Here is a 13,561-nt window from a genome sequence, read left to right on the forward strand (position 1 = left end):
TATGACATTAAATGATTTTACTGTACAAACATTTAAAAAAATACATTTGGTATTGGTATATAAAAAACACAATTTTAAAAGACAAGAGTTGAATATCTTCAATTATACAATTTACCAAATTAAAGCAATCCACTAACGTGGCTGATAAAATATATCAGATAAAAATACTAAAAATATGTATATTTAAAAAAACTCATTTTACACTTGAGGCAAGTGTTTTCACTATTTTGGAAAGGATTACAGTGCACTTTTGATTCTGCTTGGTCATGGTTTGGCTTTGTCCTGAGTCATTGTTACTGGCACGTCTTCAATTCCATGAGCCTTCAGGGCCTCTGACAGACGACTCAGGTAACTGGAGTCTGGATAGCCATTTCTAAACAAACAAACACAATGTTTATTATAGATAAATGAACAAATGAATTAAAAAAATAAATACTTGATTGGTATTTTTGGTCGACTAATTCCATTACTGTGATGACTTACCCACTTTTACCACCCTCCATTTTCGTCTTGTGGGGAATGTTGTGCCACACAACCTTGGCCATCCTGTCATCAGTGGTGTTGCCCATGGAAATGGTAAATGTGAGACCCTGCCGAAAAGCCCTCTCAAGGAGTGGCAGGAAGCCCCTACCTCTTGGACTGAGAGGCAGATAGGCCTCAAAAACTCCCCCTTGGAACGGTGACCCTGGACAGGGATGTCCCTCCTAAAAACAACAGGGGTAAAGGGAATGAAGAGTCTGGATAACTCACAGAGTAAACTGTTCAATGATTTAGAGGATATCTTTGTCTTGAGATCTATAAGATCATATCTAAGATTATGTTTTATGTAGTTCCAAGCAGAGTTACAAGCTGCTCTGGTCTCCAGAACAACCATCACAAATGCATAAAGCTATAAGAACTGCGAATCCCATTCTTACATCTTGAATGCCATCAGAAATGGCATAGGTGATCTTGGCTGTGGTGTCTCTGGCATGGCCGGACAGGCTGAAAGGAAGCTCCACACAGCTCATGGTGCCACGGATACCCGGTACAGACTGTCCCCGTAAACGGCCAGCCAAGGCTTGGTCCTGGTTTTTGTTCTGGTCTTGGCTCTTATTTGGAAGTGACCGCTCTGTCCCTTTATTAGAGCAGAGCTGGCAGTGGCCATGGTGAGACATGCACCGACGACACAAATTCAACCCACATGCCATGCCTGCCAACTGTGAAGAACTCTCCCCACAAATGCATGTGGTCACTGTCGGACTGGGATGAAGGTTAGTCTGTTTGACAAATTCTTGTTCTTTGGACAACGTAGCGGGCAAGGAGGGTGGCTTTTCATCAAACCTCCGTGCCACTGCTCCTTGGCCTGTGTCAGCCGATGGGCTTGGAGATGTGTACGTCTTGCTTTTCCTGCCTGAGGTCCCTGCCCTTTCAACCTTCTCTCTGGTGACAGGCTCTTTCTTTGCTATTGGCAGGCTAAGCCCTCCAGCTGTGGGCTCTGATGTATTGCCTTTCCGTCTGTGGGTGCTTTCTGTAGGTTCTGAGGGGAGTCTCTCTCCTTTCTGTAGGTCTTTCTTCCTGTTTGTATTTTTTTCTGTGTCACTGCTGCTGGAACCTCTTTGGGTGTGGTCGGGGTCCAAGCCATCTTTTGAAGAGACTGGCTGTTTAAGGAAGGATTGAGAGGGGGCCTTTTGCCCAGGCCCTCCAGAAAACACTTCGCGCAGCATTGCATCCACCTGTGAACATAGGAGCTTTGGACCAATCAGGTAGAGGCTTCCTCTGACCTTTCGTTGGCTAACCTTGCTGAATCGCGAACGTACATCCGCGCAGCAAGCTTCAAACACCTCGTCCCCCTCGACAACGCCCAGATCGGACAACCGCAACTCCATAACGCTGAAGTCCGATGTCACCATGGAAACAAGTTTCTGAAGCTCACGCTGGCAGGTGACTACCACTCTTGACTCCGCTCCCTTCAGAACCACCTTAACACCAGAGTCTGCTCCTGACTGGCTTTCTGACATCTGCAAGTCGGACATCATATCATCCAGGCGCGTGTGGTATGCCTCCTTCATGTGGGACCACATCAGCTGTGGCACTATGACCTCGGCCGAGTGAACCCTGGTGATGCTGTTGGATCTGGGTCTGGTGCGGGTGGTGGAGCTCGTTGCCTGCGCAGCCTCTAGCTTCGCCTCCTCCTGCTTCACTCGGGTCCTGCCCGAGAAACTGCTGGCTCTCTTTAGACCAGAAGATCCTGAAGACCCAGGCGGAGGACCAGGCGGATGAAGTGTCTTCACATCTAAAGGAGTTTGAAGTGGAAGGGATGAGAATGAGGTGGCTGTACGAGTGGATATTTTCGTGGACATGGGCACGAACATGGCTGCAGTGGTCTGGGGATCCGTGCCTCTGAACAGAATATCCCCTCCAGTGCGTTCAGGTGGCGAAATGTGGAGTGCTGTAAAATCAATCCCAGCCCCTCCAGACAAGAGCCTGTCTCTACCAACTAACAGGTTTCCTGATGCCAATAGTGGCTCATTTTTAGTAGAGGGCCTCTGCAAATCTAAGTCTCTTTGATCTTTCAGGTCACTCATGTCTCCAGGCTTAGGCCCCAGCCCCCCTAACGTTACTCCAGAGCTCTTAAATCGAGCTGCCAGCTTGTACTCCATCTTGCGATCCCCTCCAGAGGTGCGAAGCATCTTGCCCATCCTAGGATCCTCCACTGTGGGTTTGGAGTCAAACCATTCCCCTTGGCCTGCATCAGAGGGGCTAGAGGCTGATGAAAGAGTGTGCAATGGAGAATGTGAGGGTGATTGAGTAGATGTGACCACGTCCTCCTTTCTCAGGTGATAGCCCTGTGTTAAAAACTGTTTGGCCTGAGACACGTCACTACTCTCTCCAACAATATACACATTTTCATCATCTTGAGTTAGCAGGAGCTTGGGCAGCAAGGACTGAACATTCTCCATGGCTGCACTGAGTCCTCCTCGCGTAGTATTGAGGGTGCTTTTAGTCAACTGAGCCCTACGCAAGGACGCCTCCTGCTGCTGCTGGAGCTGCCGTAGCTCTTTCTGGGCACGCGCCAGGCGTTTTAGTGTGCGTCCTGGAACCCCAGACTCTTCTGTGACCTTTGACCTGGTCTGAAAGAAGAGAGTGGTGAGACCGTGTGAGGTCTCATCCACCACCTCCACGTTGTAATCCCTGAGGATTTGCTGATACTCCTTACACCTCTGCAGGTATTGGAACAAATCAGAGTCCATAATCATGGAGAGATCCTCCACCTCTGCATCGCATTTCAACTCCTCCTCCAGCTTCACCGGGCACCGGGCACTTCTGGGTAGGCTTAGACCCAAGGCACCTCCTTCGGCACCCAAGTTCTCTACTTCCTGCCCTGCAAACGAACCCAAAGCTCCCAGTGCGAGTAGGCTGGAAGGTCCGTTTGACCCCGGCCACATCTGCTCCGACTGTGATGCTGTAGGACCAAACCCATTCTCCTCCTCTGGCCTTGGATTCTCGCCCCGACTGTGCTCATGTAACTCGAGGATGTGGGCCACAGCAGGCTGCATCTGAGAGTACGGTCCACTTAATGAGCAACGGTTCTCCTCTGGGGAGGGGAAGCTGATGTGGAGATCTGGGAATTGGCGCTGCATGCTAGTGAGTGCCTTCTTACCCAGTGGTAGCTGATGGCAATCTACAGTCACTGACATTGTCAAAATAACCTAGAAGACATGAAAAGAGATGTTTGAAGGAGACAGTCGAGAAGAGATTATCTGATGATGGCAAAGGCATATGAGTTCTGTGGCTTGAAACACTGTATACAAAATGACAAACCAGCTCACCATGTCCGGGTTGGCAGATTGTGCACCGGCTAAACTGACAGAAAGTTCGTGCCTCTGGCCATCCAACTCCAGAATGTGGGGGTGGTGGTGGAGCACGCTCAGTGCCACTGTATAACGTCAGAGAGGAGAGATCAATCACATTAGAGACCCAGTCTGACTCAGCACTGCACTAGCTGAATAACTTAAGCCACACACCTACACACACTTATTCACTACACACAAATAACCAGTATTATGCACGTGCATGCACGCGTGCACGCACACGCACGCACACACACACACACACACACACACACACACACACACACACACACACACACACACACACACACACACACACACACACACACACACACACACACACACACACACACACACACACACACACACACACACACACACACACACACAGGGCTCGACATTAACGGTAGCCCAGTAGCCCCGGGCAACCAAATTATGACAAGTGGCAACCAATTCCTGACTCCTGGTTGCCCCTGTGGCAACCAGATTTCCCCATTGTCCCTATAGTTTGATTATTATTGTCATTTTTTGGTATAATTATCAGTAGGCCACGTACACATACAGTATTTCAGCATTTCACAAATGTGGTGGGCAACGTAAACTTAATTTTCTGACTCGGGATGTCCTGGCAAATGAACGCAGCTAGTAGCCTAAACAAATTAAACTTTTTTCAAGTAGGCATAAAGATTAGTGTTGCGCGGTTCACCGGTACTACAAACTAAAAATGTCACAATGCCTAATGCTAGCCTACTACGATACTTTAAAGAATGACCGTGTTCTTCTGAAGTAGCCTAACATGCGTGTGCGCAAGGCACCCTCTCCCCTAGAAGCCTGTAGCTGTGCGTCTTTTCCCCCTCACACACACGTAAGCGCAGCTGTGCCATAAACAGCGATACATGGCAGCTAGTTTAAGTGATGCTATTGTAACACATAATAATAGTCTAATATCGAGTTGATTTGCTCTCTTGCATCACTCAAATTTGTGTTGCTAGCCTGTCTATGGGATTTAGGCAATTTGGGTTTAACGTAATTTAGAAGGCTACGCAACCTTGGCAAACTTTTACATCTGGCGATTGTTCCTACCATGCCGCTAGCTCAAATCATGTACTGTAGGCCTATACAATTCGTGTAGTGGTCACTAAAATCATTAATGAACATTAGAAGACACTTATCTCTTCTATGATCCCAAAAACGTTGTCTTCAACTTGTTATATTTTCGAACATTTATTTCATTTAATGATGATATAGAAAACGATGCATTGCACCTCTGATTGCATCCGTATGATGCGCAACTATCATCATTCACTAGTGTAGACTGTGTAGGCTAATTAGGCTACTCAAACCACGTATTTCTTAAAGTGACAGGCACTAAATTGCACCTACTGTACACACAACCAATGTGCACTCAATTAGCCCTTCAGACCACATTAAACATACTGTAGATACTGACAGTATCCAAGACATTAAAGATATGCCTTATTTTAGTGCACAGAGAGAACTGAAAATACTGGCGTTTAATAATGGGGCAACCATTTTTTTGTATTTGGCAACCAAAACCTCATGCCTGGTTGCCCAGTTGGCAACCACTTTTAAAAGCTAATGTTGAGCCCTGCACACACACAAATACAAAACAGTAAAAACTGTAAACACCCACAGGCACTCAAATACATAGACACTAGCCACAAATGCACAGAGTTCAAATAACAGATTGTCCCAACACTTTCCCCTGTACACATGATATATTCACCGAAACAATCCAAAAACACAAACAGCAATTATATTACATGGGCACAGAGCAAAACAACATTGAAAAATTGTCAAACTCTAACCACCCTACTGTATGGTATACACACACACACACACACACACACACACACACACACACACACACACACACACACACACACACACACACACACACACACACACACACAGCCTATCTCTACGGCAGGTCCCACCCACTCCCTCTAAATCAATTGCGGCAGCTCATAAAAAAGCCAAACCACATCTCCCCACGAGCCAACTGACAAAAACAACAACAACACAAATGCAAAGTTTAAAACAAGCAGGCCCACTGGAGCACCAGTCGGGCATGAAGAATAGAGCGGCAGGGCAGCAATATTTGTACTACTGGTGTAATCAGCAGAGCCATATCCATCAGCTGTCATGACATAAACAATGTCTGGATCGCCTAGAAGGCCCTTTCCCCATTCACTCTGGTCCTGTTTCCAGTCAGCATTCCTGGGCACAAACCACTCAGCTCCACAAGCACTCCCAATGAGGTTAGGGCAAGGACACACACGCAAAGTAAATAAGATGCACAAACTTAACATGCGTAGGCATCCTCTCTCTCATACACACGCACGCGCACGCGCACGCGCACGCGCACACGCACACGCACACGCACACACACACACACACGCACACACACTGACCTTTTCTATCCTCAAAGGTGACGAGGGCAGATTGCGGCCTGCCTTTGCTGACAGTGACAGACAGCACCTCACCTCCCCCATTGCTGGGGCGGAGGAAGTGTATCAGGAGTTTGTCGATGAGACGGTCACGCTCAACGTCACTGGGCAGGCCCACGACGTGTAACCCCCGGCCCAAGCCTGCCATCTGCTGGATCTACTCTGAGAACAATGAAAATATCCAACTGTGAAATTTGCATTTTAACATACCATTCAGAAAGCAATTGGTGCACAGGACAACAAATCATGCATCTCCAAATGCTGACAAACTAGGGATATCTTTCTTCTCTAATAGGAAGAACATAATATTTGTAAATAAAAATGAAAATATTGTGAAAATAAAAGGTAAAAGCACACCCGCAAGCTATATCTAAAGCAATCGATTGGTCCCAGTTAGTTCTAGCCTCTTTGATCGACTTGAATCATTGCTACATAACAACAAAGATACTTAAATACTTTTTCAACCGTCTCTGATAACAACTTGAAGCTTGGTTGTTGGTTGTTATGACAACTCATCAACAAATCCTGTGCTAAACCCTCTTTTAGGTCTATGGCTAAACCTAATGTCAAAAGCATTCTGCATGGAAGCGGCCACAGTTGCCAACCGGTTGTCTGGATGATTTTTAATAAGAGTCACTCATTAAGTTGCACTGTTTGCGCAAGCCATATTTTTGGAACAAATTCCCCAACCCATATTTTCACATAGTGGAACATGTAAGCCATTCTGGGACTCATGCTTGACCAGCCTTGTAGTTATAGGGAGAACTAAACAACCTATAGACTTTTATTTTATACATTATTCAAACAACTGACAACAAGTTTCACAAAGTCTTGCTCAGTGTTTTGCACGAATCAGATGTTTCCCAGTCGGCTTTGAAGGGCAACCCATTCCTGTCACGAAGTAAATCTTTATTCAGGTAGGCCTAGCAGTTCTTGACATTCAGAGACTGGCTCATCTGGATTCATAGACCCTGCCAAATGAACATATTTTGTCTCCCCTCTTCATTGTCCACACACAATTCTTGTCTCAAATATCCAAAGGTTTTCCCAACCTTTTCAACCTGTCCCCTCCCATCCACATAAGAACACTGATCTGATTGGAGGGGGGAATCAAAGCTTCCACAGTGGGACCACCACCTGGCCCCTGCATCCTTCTTGACTGCATCGGTCTATGGCTCGATTAAAATGATACAGTGTGAAATGTTCAACAAAAGAGCGTACACACCAAATCCACACAGGATAATATTACAAACAAAACCAAATTCAGCAGGTGGGCGCTACCTCTTGGTGCGCGCGGGACTGCTAGCTAGCTTACTAATTAACCACACCACACCACAACGTATTATTTACCCCAAAATGCATTGTCTACAAGACAGGCATAAAGGTATGGTTATACGTAACCGATCGATCAAATATTTATACCACCAATAATAACACATAGAGCTATTTTGAGTCCAAATCATCAAAACAAAGTTTGAAATGCAGCTATCTGCAAACAGAAACTGAATATAAATTTGTCACAGGGAAAGACTAGCAATGTGCTGCCCTTGGTACGATTATTCCCCGGTTAGACTGTCATTTAGGATGCATGTATATTCTGTGCGTATCACATCAGTCATCTCTCGGACGAGAAGAGTTGTTTACCTGACTCTGAAACGCAGAGAGAGAGAGAGCATTCGTACTTCGCACTCACGCCGACATCTTCGCAAACCAGGAAAGTGAAACTTCTATCAGGAATTGAGAATTGCATTTTTATGGTTTGCAGCTAGGTGGCGTTTTAAAATGAAACGGGGCAAATTTGAGAAAGGGGTTACAGAAGGACAGAGGGGCAGGGTTTTAGTGTCAGACAGGCTGGCCACCAGTTTGAGTTTGATAAATAAAAGTGAGTGCTGTTGGCCTTGCTTTACTTCCAGGGTTATTGCTATTAGTAGTCTAATTTAAGTGACATCTTATTTGTTTATTATGTATTGAATATATAGAGAAGGCATGCGATATTTTTACTATATTATTATCATTATTATTATTACTACTATTATTTGTTGTGGCAGACATGCCAATGATTAATAGTCTGAACAAAATGATAATTTTTAGATCAGCAAAGACCACCTGAATGCTCTTCAAAAGAACTACATCTACCGACATATCTTTGGCAGTTTGGACAGACCAATGCCATTCCACAGTACATGCTAGACCTACCTATGACAGAAGTAATCTGACCAATAAGACGAATTCTTATTAGGAGTCAAGCGCATGCTCAGTTAGCTCAACATTTCATGTGTGTCTTACATCGTGAGTCCGGTGGAGGTCACAGTGAATTGGTAAAGCATTGGGTAAGTACAGAAATAACAGAGTATGGGTGTGAAATATGTGTCAAATATCCGCACTAACGTATATTTATTACGTAGCAAAAACTCATAACTCTTCGATTTAAGAAAGTAGTTACGTTATTGAACGTTGCTGGAAGACGGACTGAAGAACGTCAAGTTCTAAGCTGTCTTCCATGCTAGTTTACATCAGCTAGCACGTACCCAGTGTAATGTTATCAAATGAGCTTTGTCACTGTATTTCCTGTTCAAGGAAATTGTAACTTCGACATTACTGACACTGAGGCGGTTTTGTAGGTGAGAGGTTACCTAAGCTTCTTTTACGCCACATGGTGTCTGCCTGGGTAGCCAAGATCGGAGAATCTTGTGTTCATTAACGTTATCGCCTGAGCTCCCAAGGATGTCCTAAGCCTTAAGGAACAAGGAAGGGGCAGAATTTGTCAAAATTGACGGTTTGACGTATGTTTTATAGAAGAAGACGTCTACCTTCCTCTCACTGAAATAATTTCTCTATGTATTTTTAAGGACTGATAATTTCCCATCATGGCCAAATTGTTTGAGTCCATTGGAAAATTGGGGGTTGCCCTGGCTGTTGGTGGAGGTGTGGTGAACTCTGCCCTTTTTAATGGTGAGTTAAATGGAGACCGCTTGTCGCATTTTGGATGGAATTTTGCTTGAAGCAGCGATGACTGTTGAATGGTACTTTTTGGTATTTTTTCAGACTTACAGCGTGTAGTACTGATGTGGTAAAGCAAGGGCACCTTGTGTAGGTTTACACAAGGATCTGCTTTCCTAAAATATTCTTTCCCTGAGTTGAATAGTAACACGCATACAATTCATGTATTACTTTCATTAATGCAAGTTAACACTCAATGTTTTTTGCACGTGGAGTAAAAGCCTACATGTTGATGTATGTATGTATGTATGTGTGTGTGTGTGTCATAGTGGATGCAGGTCACAGGGCCGTGATCTTTGACCGGTTTCGGGGGGTGCAGGATGCCGTAGTTGGGGAGGGGACACACTTCCTAATCCCCTGGGTTCAGAAACCAATAGTCTTCGACTGCAGGTCCCGTCCCCGTAACGTGCCAGTCATTACTGGAAGTAAAGGTACGTGCCGCTCTGTACACCTTCTCCATCTCCCCCTCACCGGCCCGGTCATTTGTGTGCATGGGTGGATATCTCAACATTTGTGACCCTCTTGCAGACTTGCAGAATGTGAACATCACCCTAAGGATTCTGTTCCGGCCCATTGCTAACCAGCTCCCACGCATCTTCACCAGCATTGGCGAGGACTACGATGAGCGTGTGCTTCCCTCCATCACCACCGAAGTGCTGAAAGCAGTAGTGGTGAGTGGCTGACTGTTGCCATCCGATGGTTCTGTCCTGATGTGAAGTACAGTAAGGATAGAGAGTGGAAATGAATGACCTTAGTCTGGGTAGTGTGTAAATAATTTTTGCTACATTGAACTATTCCTGCAGATTATCTTTAGTCCTTATTCAAGACACACTTATTTCTGTAAGCTAATGAGAAAATATACAAGGTCAGATAACATGATCAACAATTGGTTAAAGAGATGCTCACCGCTTTGAAGCTTTCCAGTTGTCGCCATGACCAATGTGTCTCTTATTCTGAAATATGTCTGGAGCGGATACAGCTGATGTGTGGCATCGCCAGTTTGATTACAGTAACTAATGTAACAAGTGAACCTACTACAAATGTTTGTTTGCACAAAGATGTGTTATTCATGCAAAAAGTGATCCTCAATCCTCACATAAAAATGAGCATATTGATGTTCTCAAGGTCTTGAATGGTATAGATATTTGCATGAAATAAAAATGTCATAGGCCTAAAAAGTTGAGCCACACAACAAACAGTACCCGCTCATCAAACAACTCGCATCTTAACTTTCCTGCAGTCTACATGTGTAACTGTGACTTATAAAATCACTATATTTATTGATACACTCTCAGAGCCACTTGTTATTAGGCAATGTGATCTGTTTTTGTTTGTACTGCTTTAGTAGAAATTATTACATTTTGACTGTGTTGGACTGCCTATATAATATTTTCTGTGTGTTTGTAGGCCCGGTTTGACGCAGGAGAGCTGATCACACAGAGAGAGTTGGTGTCCAGGCAAGTCAGTGAAGACCTGACTGAGCGTTGCTCCACATTTGGCCTTATTCTCGATGATGTCTCCCTGGTAAGGATTCCTCCGACTTCTTCTCTCAAGACTTTAGACTTCTCAACACCTCCTAGTCTGTGACTTCCTATGTTGCTCTCTCCACCTGTCAATCTTTTCCCTTGGTTTTGTTTGTATGTACATCCATGGTGTTTTGTTTGAGCGGTTGTGTTAGTCGGTTAGTCTCATATTGGCACGCCCTCTTTCTCTGCAGACACACTTGACCTTTGGTAAGGAGTTTACGGAGGCTGTGGAGATGAAGCAGGTGGCACAGCAGGAAGCAGAGAGGGCCCGGTTTGTTGTGGAGAAGGTAAGTGTAAACACAGATAGAAGATTGTAAATCTAACTGAAATTATATGTGTCTCTACATGTATACTCCCCTAAAACATGCAGGCTTCAGAGGGTAAATAAAACGCATCTGTCTCTCTCTCTCCCTCGTTCCCTCCAGGCGGAGCAGCAGAAACAGGCAGCCATCATCTCAGCGGCAGGAGACTCCCAGGCTGCCCTGCTTATCGCCAACTCACTGGCCACGGCCGGCGACGGCCTGGTGGAGCTCCGTAAGCTGGAGGCGGCAGAGGACATCGCCTTCCAGCTCAGCCGCTCCCGCAACGTCACCTACCTGCCCTCCAACCAGGGCACACTACTGCAACTGCCCCAGTGAGGGCAACAACACCCACACCCACACATATTTACACACACACACACACACACACACAGTAATGGACGTAACTCCAGACTGACTTGCGCATAGACTGCGTTGAGCCACTGAAAGGACTACCAATCTCAAACCCAGAACGCAACTCGATTGTGACCTTTACGTTGTCGCTCTCCCACTTAGCATTTCTTTGTCTCTTGCTTACTCTCTCTGTAATAAAAGTATGAGGTCTTCAGATCATGGTTGAGGAGCATAGACTTGAATGCGTGTGTTTGTGTGCATGTGCGTGTGTGACATTAACACTTGTGGTAAAAGCTTCATCTCAATTTAGCAAATGTTTCTGAAGGAAAACACAATTCCCAGATAGTGTCACACACTCACATTACTATGCAGTAACATGCTCCTTTGTGCATGTGTCTCCTCTGGAATGAAGCAGAGAGTCCAGCGTAGCCTTCTTTTCTCTGAGTTTTAAAGGCATAGGAAACACTTGACATGTGAGAAGTAACAAACTGAGTTGTGTTATGTCTGGCTAGAGGACAACGTGCTTATGGGAGGGGGTAGGGGTTACAAATCCAGTTAATAAATTATAAACGCCTCCAATCATTCAAATTCATTACTGGGAAAGATAGCTGTTGTATTGCCTGCTAGCTTATCAAAATTAGCCTTTTAAATTAATCTTGCCATTGATCTGAGGTAGATCTCTACAACAAGACCATATGTAACTATAATATCAAACATGTTGATGTAACAAAGTGATACTGACATGAGAAGGGTTGGAATTGACTTAATCACTTCCTTGAGTATGTGGCACTTGCGGGGAATGGCATATGGATCTCGCTACGTCTTTGAACTTTATTTGGAACGCTAAAGATATATTTCAAAAGATAGTACAAAGTACAGTGATGTGTCTTATTTTTGGTTGGAGTGTGTATGAGAAGTATGTGACTATGTCTGCACTACCAGTATCCTGCCCCTTGAGGGCTTAATGGGTCAAGGTCCTACCATGTCCAGTGCAAAATGTGCCAGAGTGCATTCAGGTCAGATTAGTCATACATACAAACAATATTGATTTGTGTTCGGCTTTGTGTTCTGCTGTGATTGATTTGTTTTTGTAAAAGTTGAAGGTAAATATGTGAAGCCCTGCATTCCGTGCTGAAAACTCAAATTGATTCAATAAAAAATATCATATTTCTACTGGAAAGATCAAAGTAGTATGCACTTAACTACAACAACATGGCTTGGGTTTATACTTCTTTTGTAAAGGGCAGTGAAAATAATTGGTTACAAAAAAATATTTGATGTAAAATGCAAGAGGGGTTAGATTATGTAACAAAGAGTTGGCAAACTCTTACAGTACCTCATGTTGACCACTAGAGGATTGTATTACCTTTATACTAAATTATTTGTACCAGTTGGAAGCCATGACTGATAAGAGTTGTATGATCTATGAGTCTCTCCTCACACATTTCATAAGTAACAGGTAAATAAATCAATAAGCTGTTTGGTACTGAAAGTACCCTAGAGACCGAAAGAATCTTGCAGCACGCTTAAATTGAGATTTGATGTGGTGTTAGTCATGCAGGCTATAAAAGAATCAGCTTCTCTCTTTGAGTCAGTTTAACCAGTCTGTCATAATTCTAGACACTAGACAAGTTGCACCATGGAATATGACATCTTTACTCATCCAGGTATTCCTCATTGCTGAGGAATATTCTGCTCAATATTTAATATTAAATGGCATGTCAATGTCTGAAACCAGCCTTCAGTTCCTAATCATGCGGTTAGAGCACTTAACATTTAGAACCTGTGCTACCCACACAGCTAGCAATGAATTAACCTAACAATCATGCAAGTCCTGTATGAACACATATTTTGCATTATGTTGCAGCAGGTGTACTGCACATATTAAGAGACACAGGATATGCCTCGATTTCCTGTAAAGCATGTAGGCTACCTGTTAAGCCCCCCACAGTGAATTTAAATGCAACCATTTTCCGTTGCAATTTCTTATCCTCATTTTTGTTTTTCAGCACCAGAGCTGATGATAGATTCCAGCCCCTCAACACCGCCCGTTTGAGTGTATCCTGTCTAAAACTATA

The 13,561-nt window shown here is 44.4% G+C and overlaps 2 protein-coding genes across 3 annotated transcripts; one reads left to right on the forward strand and one right to left on the reverse strand.

Moving 5' to 3' along the window:
- On the reverse strand, positions 1–8,053 carry si:busm1-163l24.3 (uncharacterized). Of its 2 annotated transcripts, none has more exons than XM_062533044.1 (6): positions 7,949–8,053; positions 6,269–6,466; positions 3,813–3,919; positions 918–3,692; positions 484–704; positions 1–373 (listed from the first exon to the last, which is right to left on the reverse strand). In XM_062533044.1, the coding sequence occupies exons 2-6, from the start codon at positions 6,450–6,452 to the stop codon at positions 265–267; spliced, it is 3,396 nt and encodes a 1,131-aa protein (XP_062389028.1). In that variant the 5' UTR covers positions 6,453–6,466; positions 7,949–8,053; the 3' UTR covers positions 1–264. The 2 variants fall into 2 exon arrangements, with proteins under 2 accessions (XP_062389028.1, XP_062389029.1); XM_062533045.1 differs by having other exon boundaries at positions 6,269–6,461; positions 7,949–8,033.
- Positions 8,054–8,483: 430 nt separating this feature from the next.
- phb (prohibitin) lies at positions 8,484–11,697 on the forward strand. Its single transcript, XM_062533047.1, has 7 exons — positions 8,484–8,634; positions 9,154–9,256; positions 9,574–9,735; positions 9,833–9,975; positions 10,712–10,828; positions 11,022–11,117; positions 11,256–11,697. Exons 2-7 carry the CDS (start codon positions 9,172–9,174, stop codon positions 11,466–11,468), a joined length of 816 nt encoding a protein of 271 aa, XP_062389031.1. The 5' UTR covers positions 8,484–8,634; positions 9,154–9,171; the 3' UTR covers positions 11,469–11,697.
- Positions 11,698–13,561: the final 1,864 nt, after the last annotated feature.

This window comes from Sardina pilchardus, chromosome 3, assembly GCF_963854185.1.
Source record: "Sardina pilchardus chromosome 3, fSarPil1.1, whole genome shotgun sequence".
In the NCBI taxonomy this organism is placed as follows: domain Eukaryota; kingdom Metazoa; phylum Chordata; class Actinopteri; order Clupeiformes; family Clupeidae; genus Sardina; species Sardina pilchardus.

Bases quoted from the DNA above. Each gene is read 5' to 3' on its own strand.
- si:busm1-163l24.3 (XM_062533044.1), bottom strand. From the start codon at position 6,452: ATGGCAGGCTTGGGCCGGGGGTTACACGTCGTGGGCCTGCCCAGTGAC. The intron at 3,693-3,812 runs GTGAGCTGGTTT...CATGTCTTCTAG, and splicing joins AATCTGCCAACCCGGACATG to GTTATTTTGACAATGTCAGT. The intron at 374-483 runs GTAAGTCATCAC...TTGTTTGTTTAG, and splicing joins ATGGAGGGTGGTAAAAGTGG to AAATGGCTATCCAGACTCCA.
- phb (XM_062533047.1), top strand. From the start codon at position 9,172: ATGGCCAAATTGTTTGAGTCCATTGGAAAATTGGGGGTTGCCCTGGCT. The intron at 9,257-9,573 runs GTGAGTTAAATG...TGTGTGTCATAG, and splicing joins GAACTCTGCCCTTTTTAATG to TGGATGCAGGTCACAGGGCC. The intron at 9,976-10,711 runs GTGAGTGGCTGA...GTGTGTTTGTAG, and splicing joins AAGTGCTGAAAGCAGTAGTG to GCCCGGTTTGACGCAGGAGA.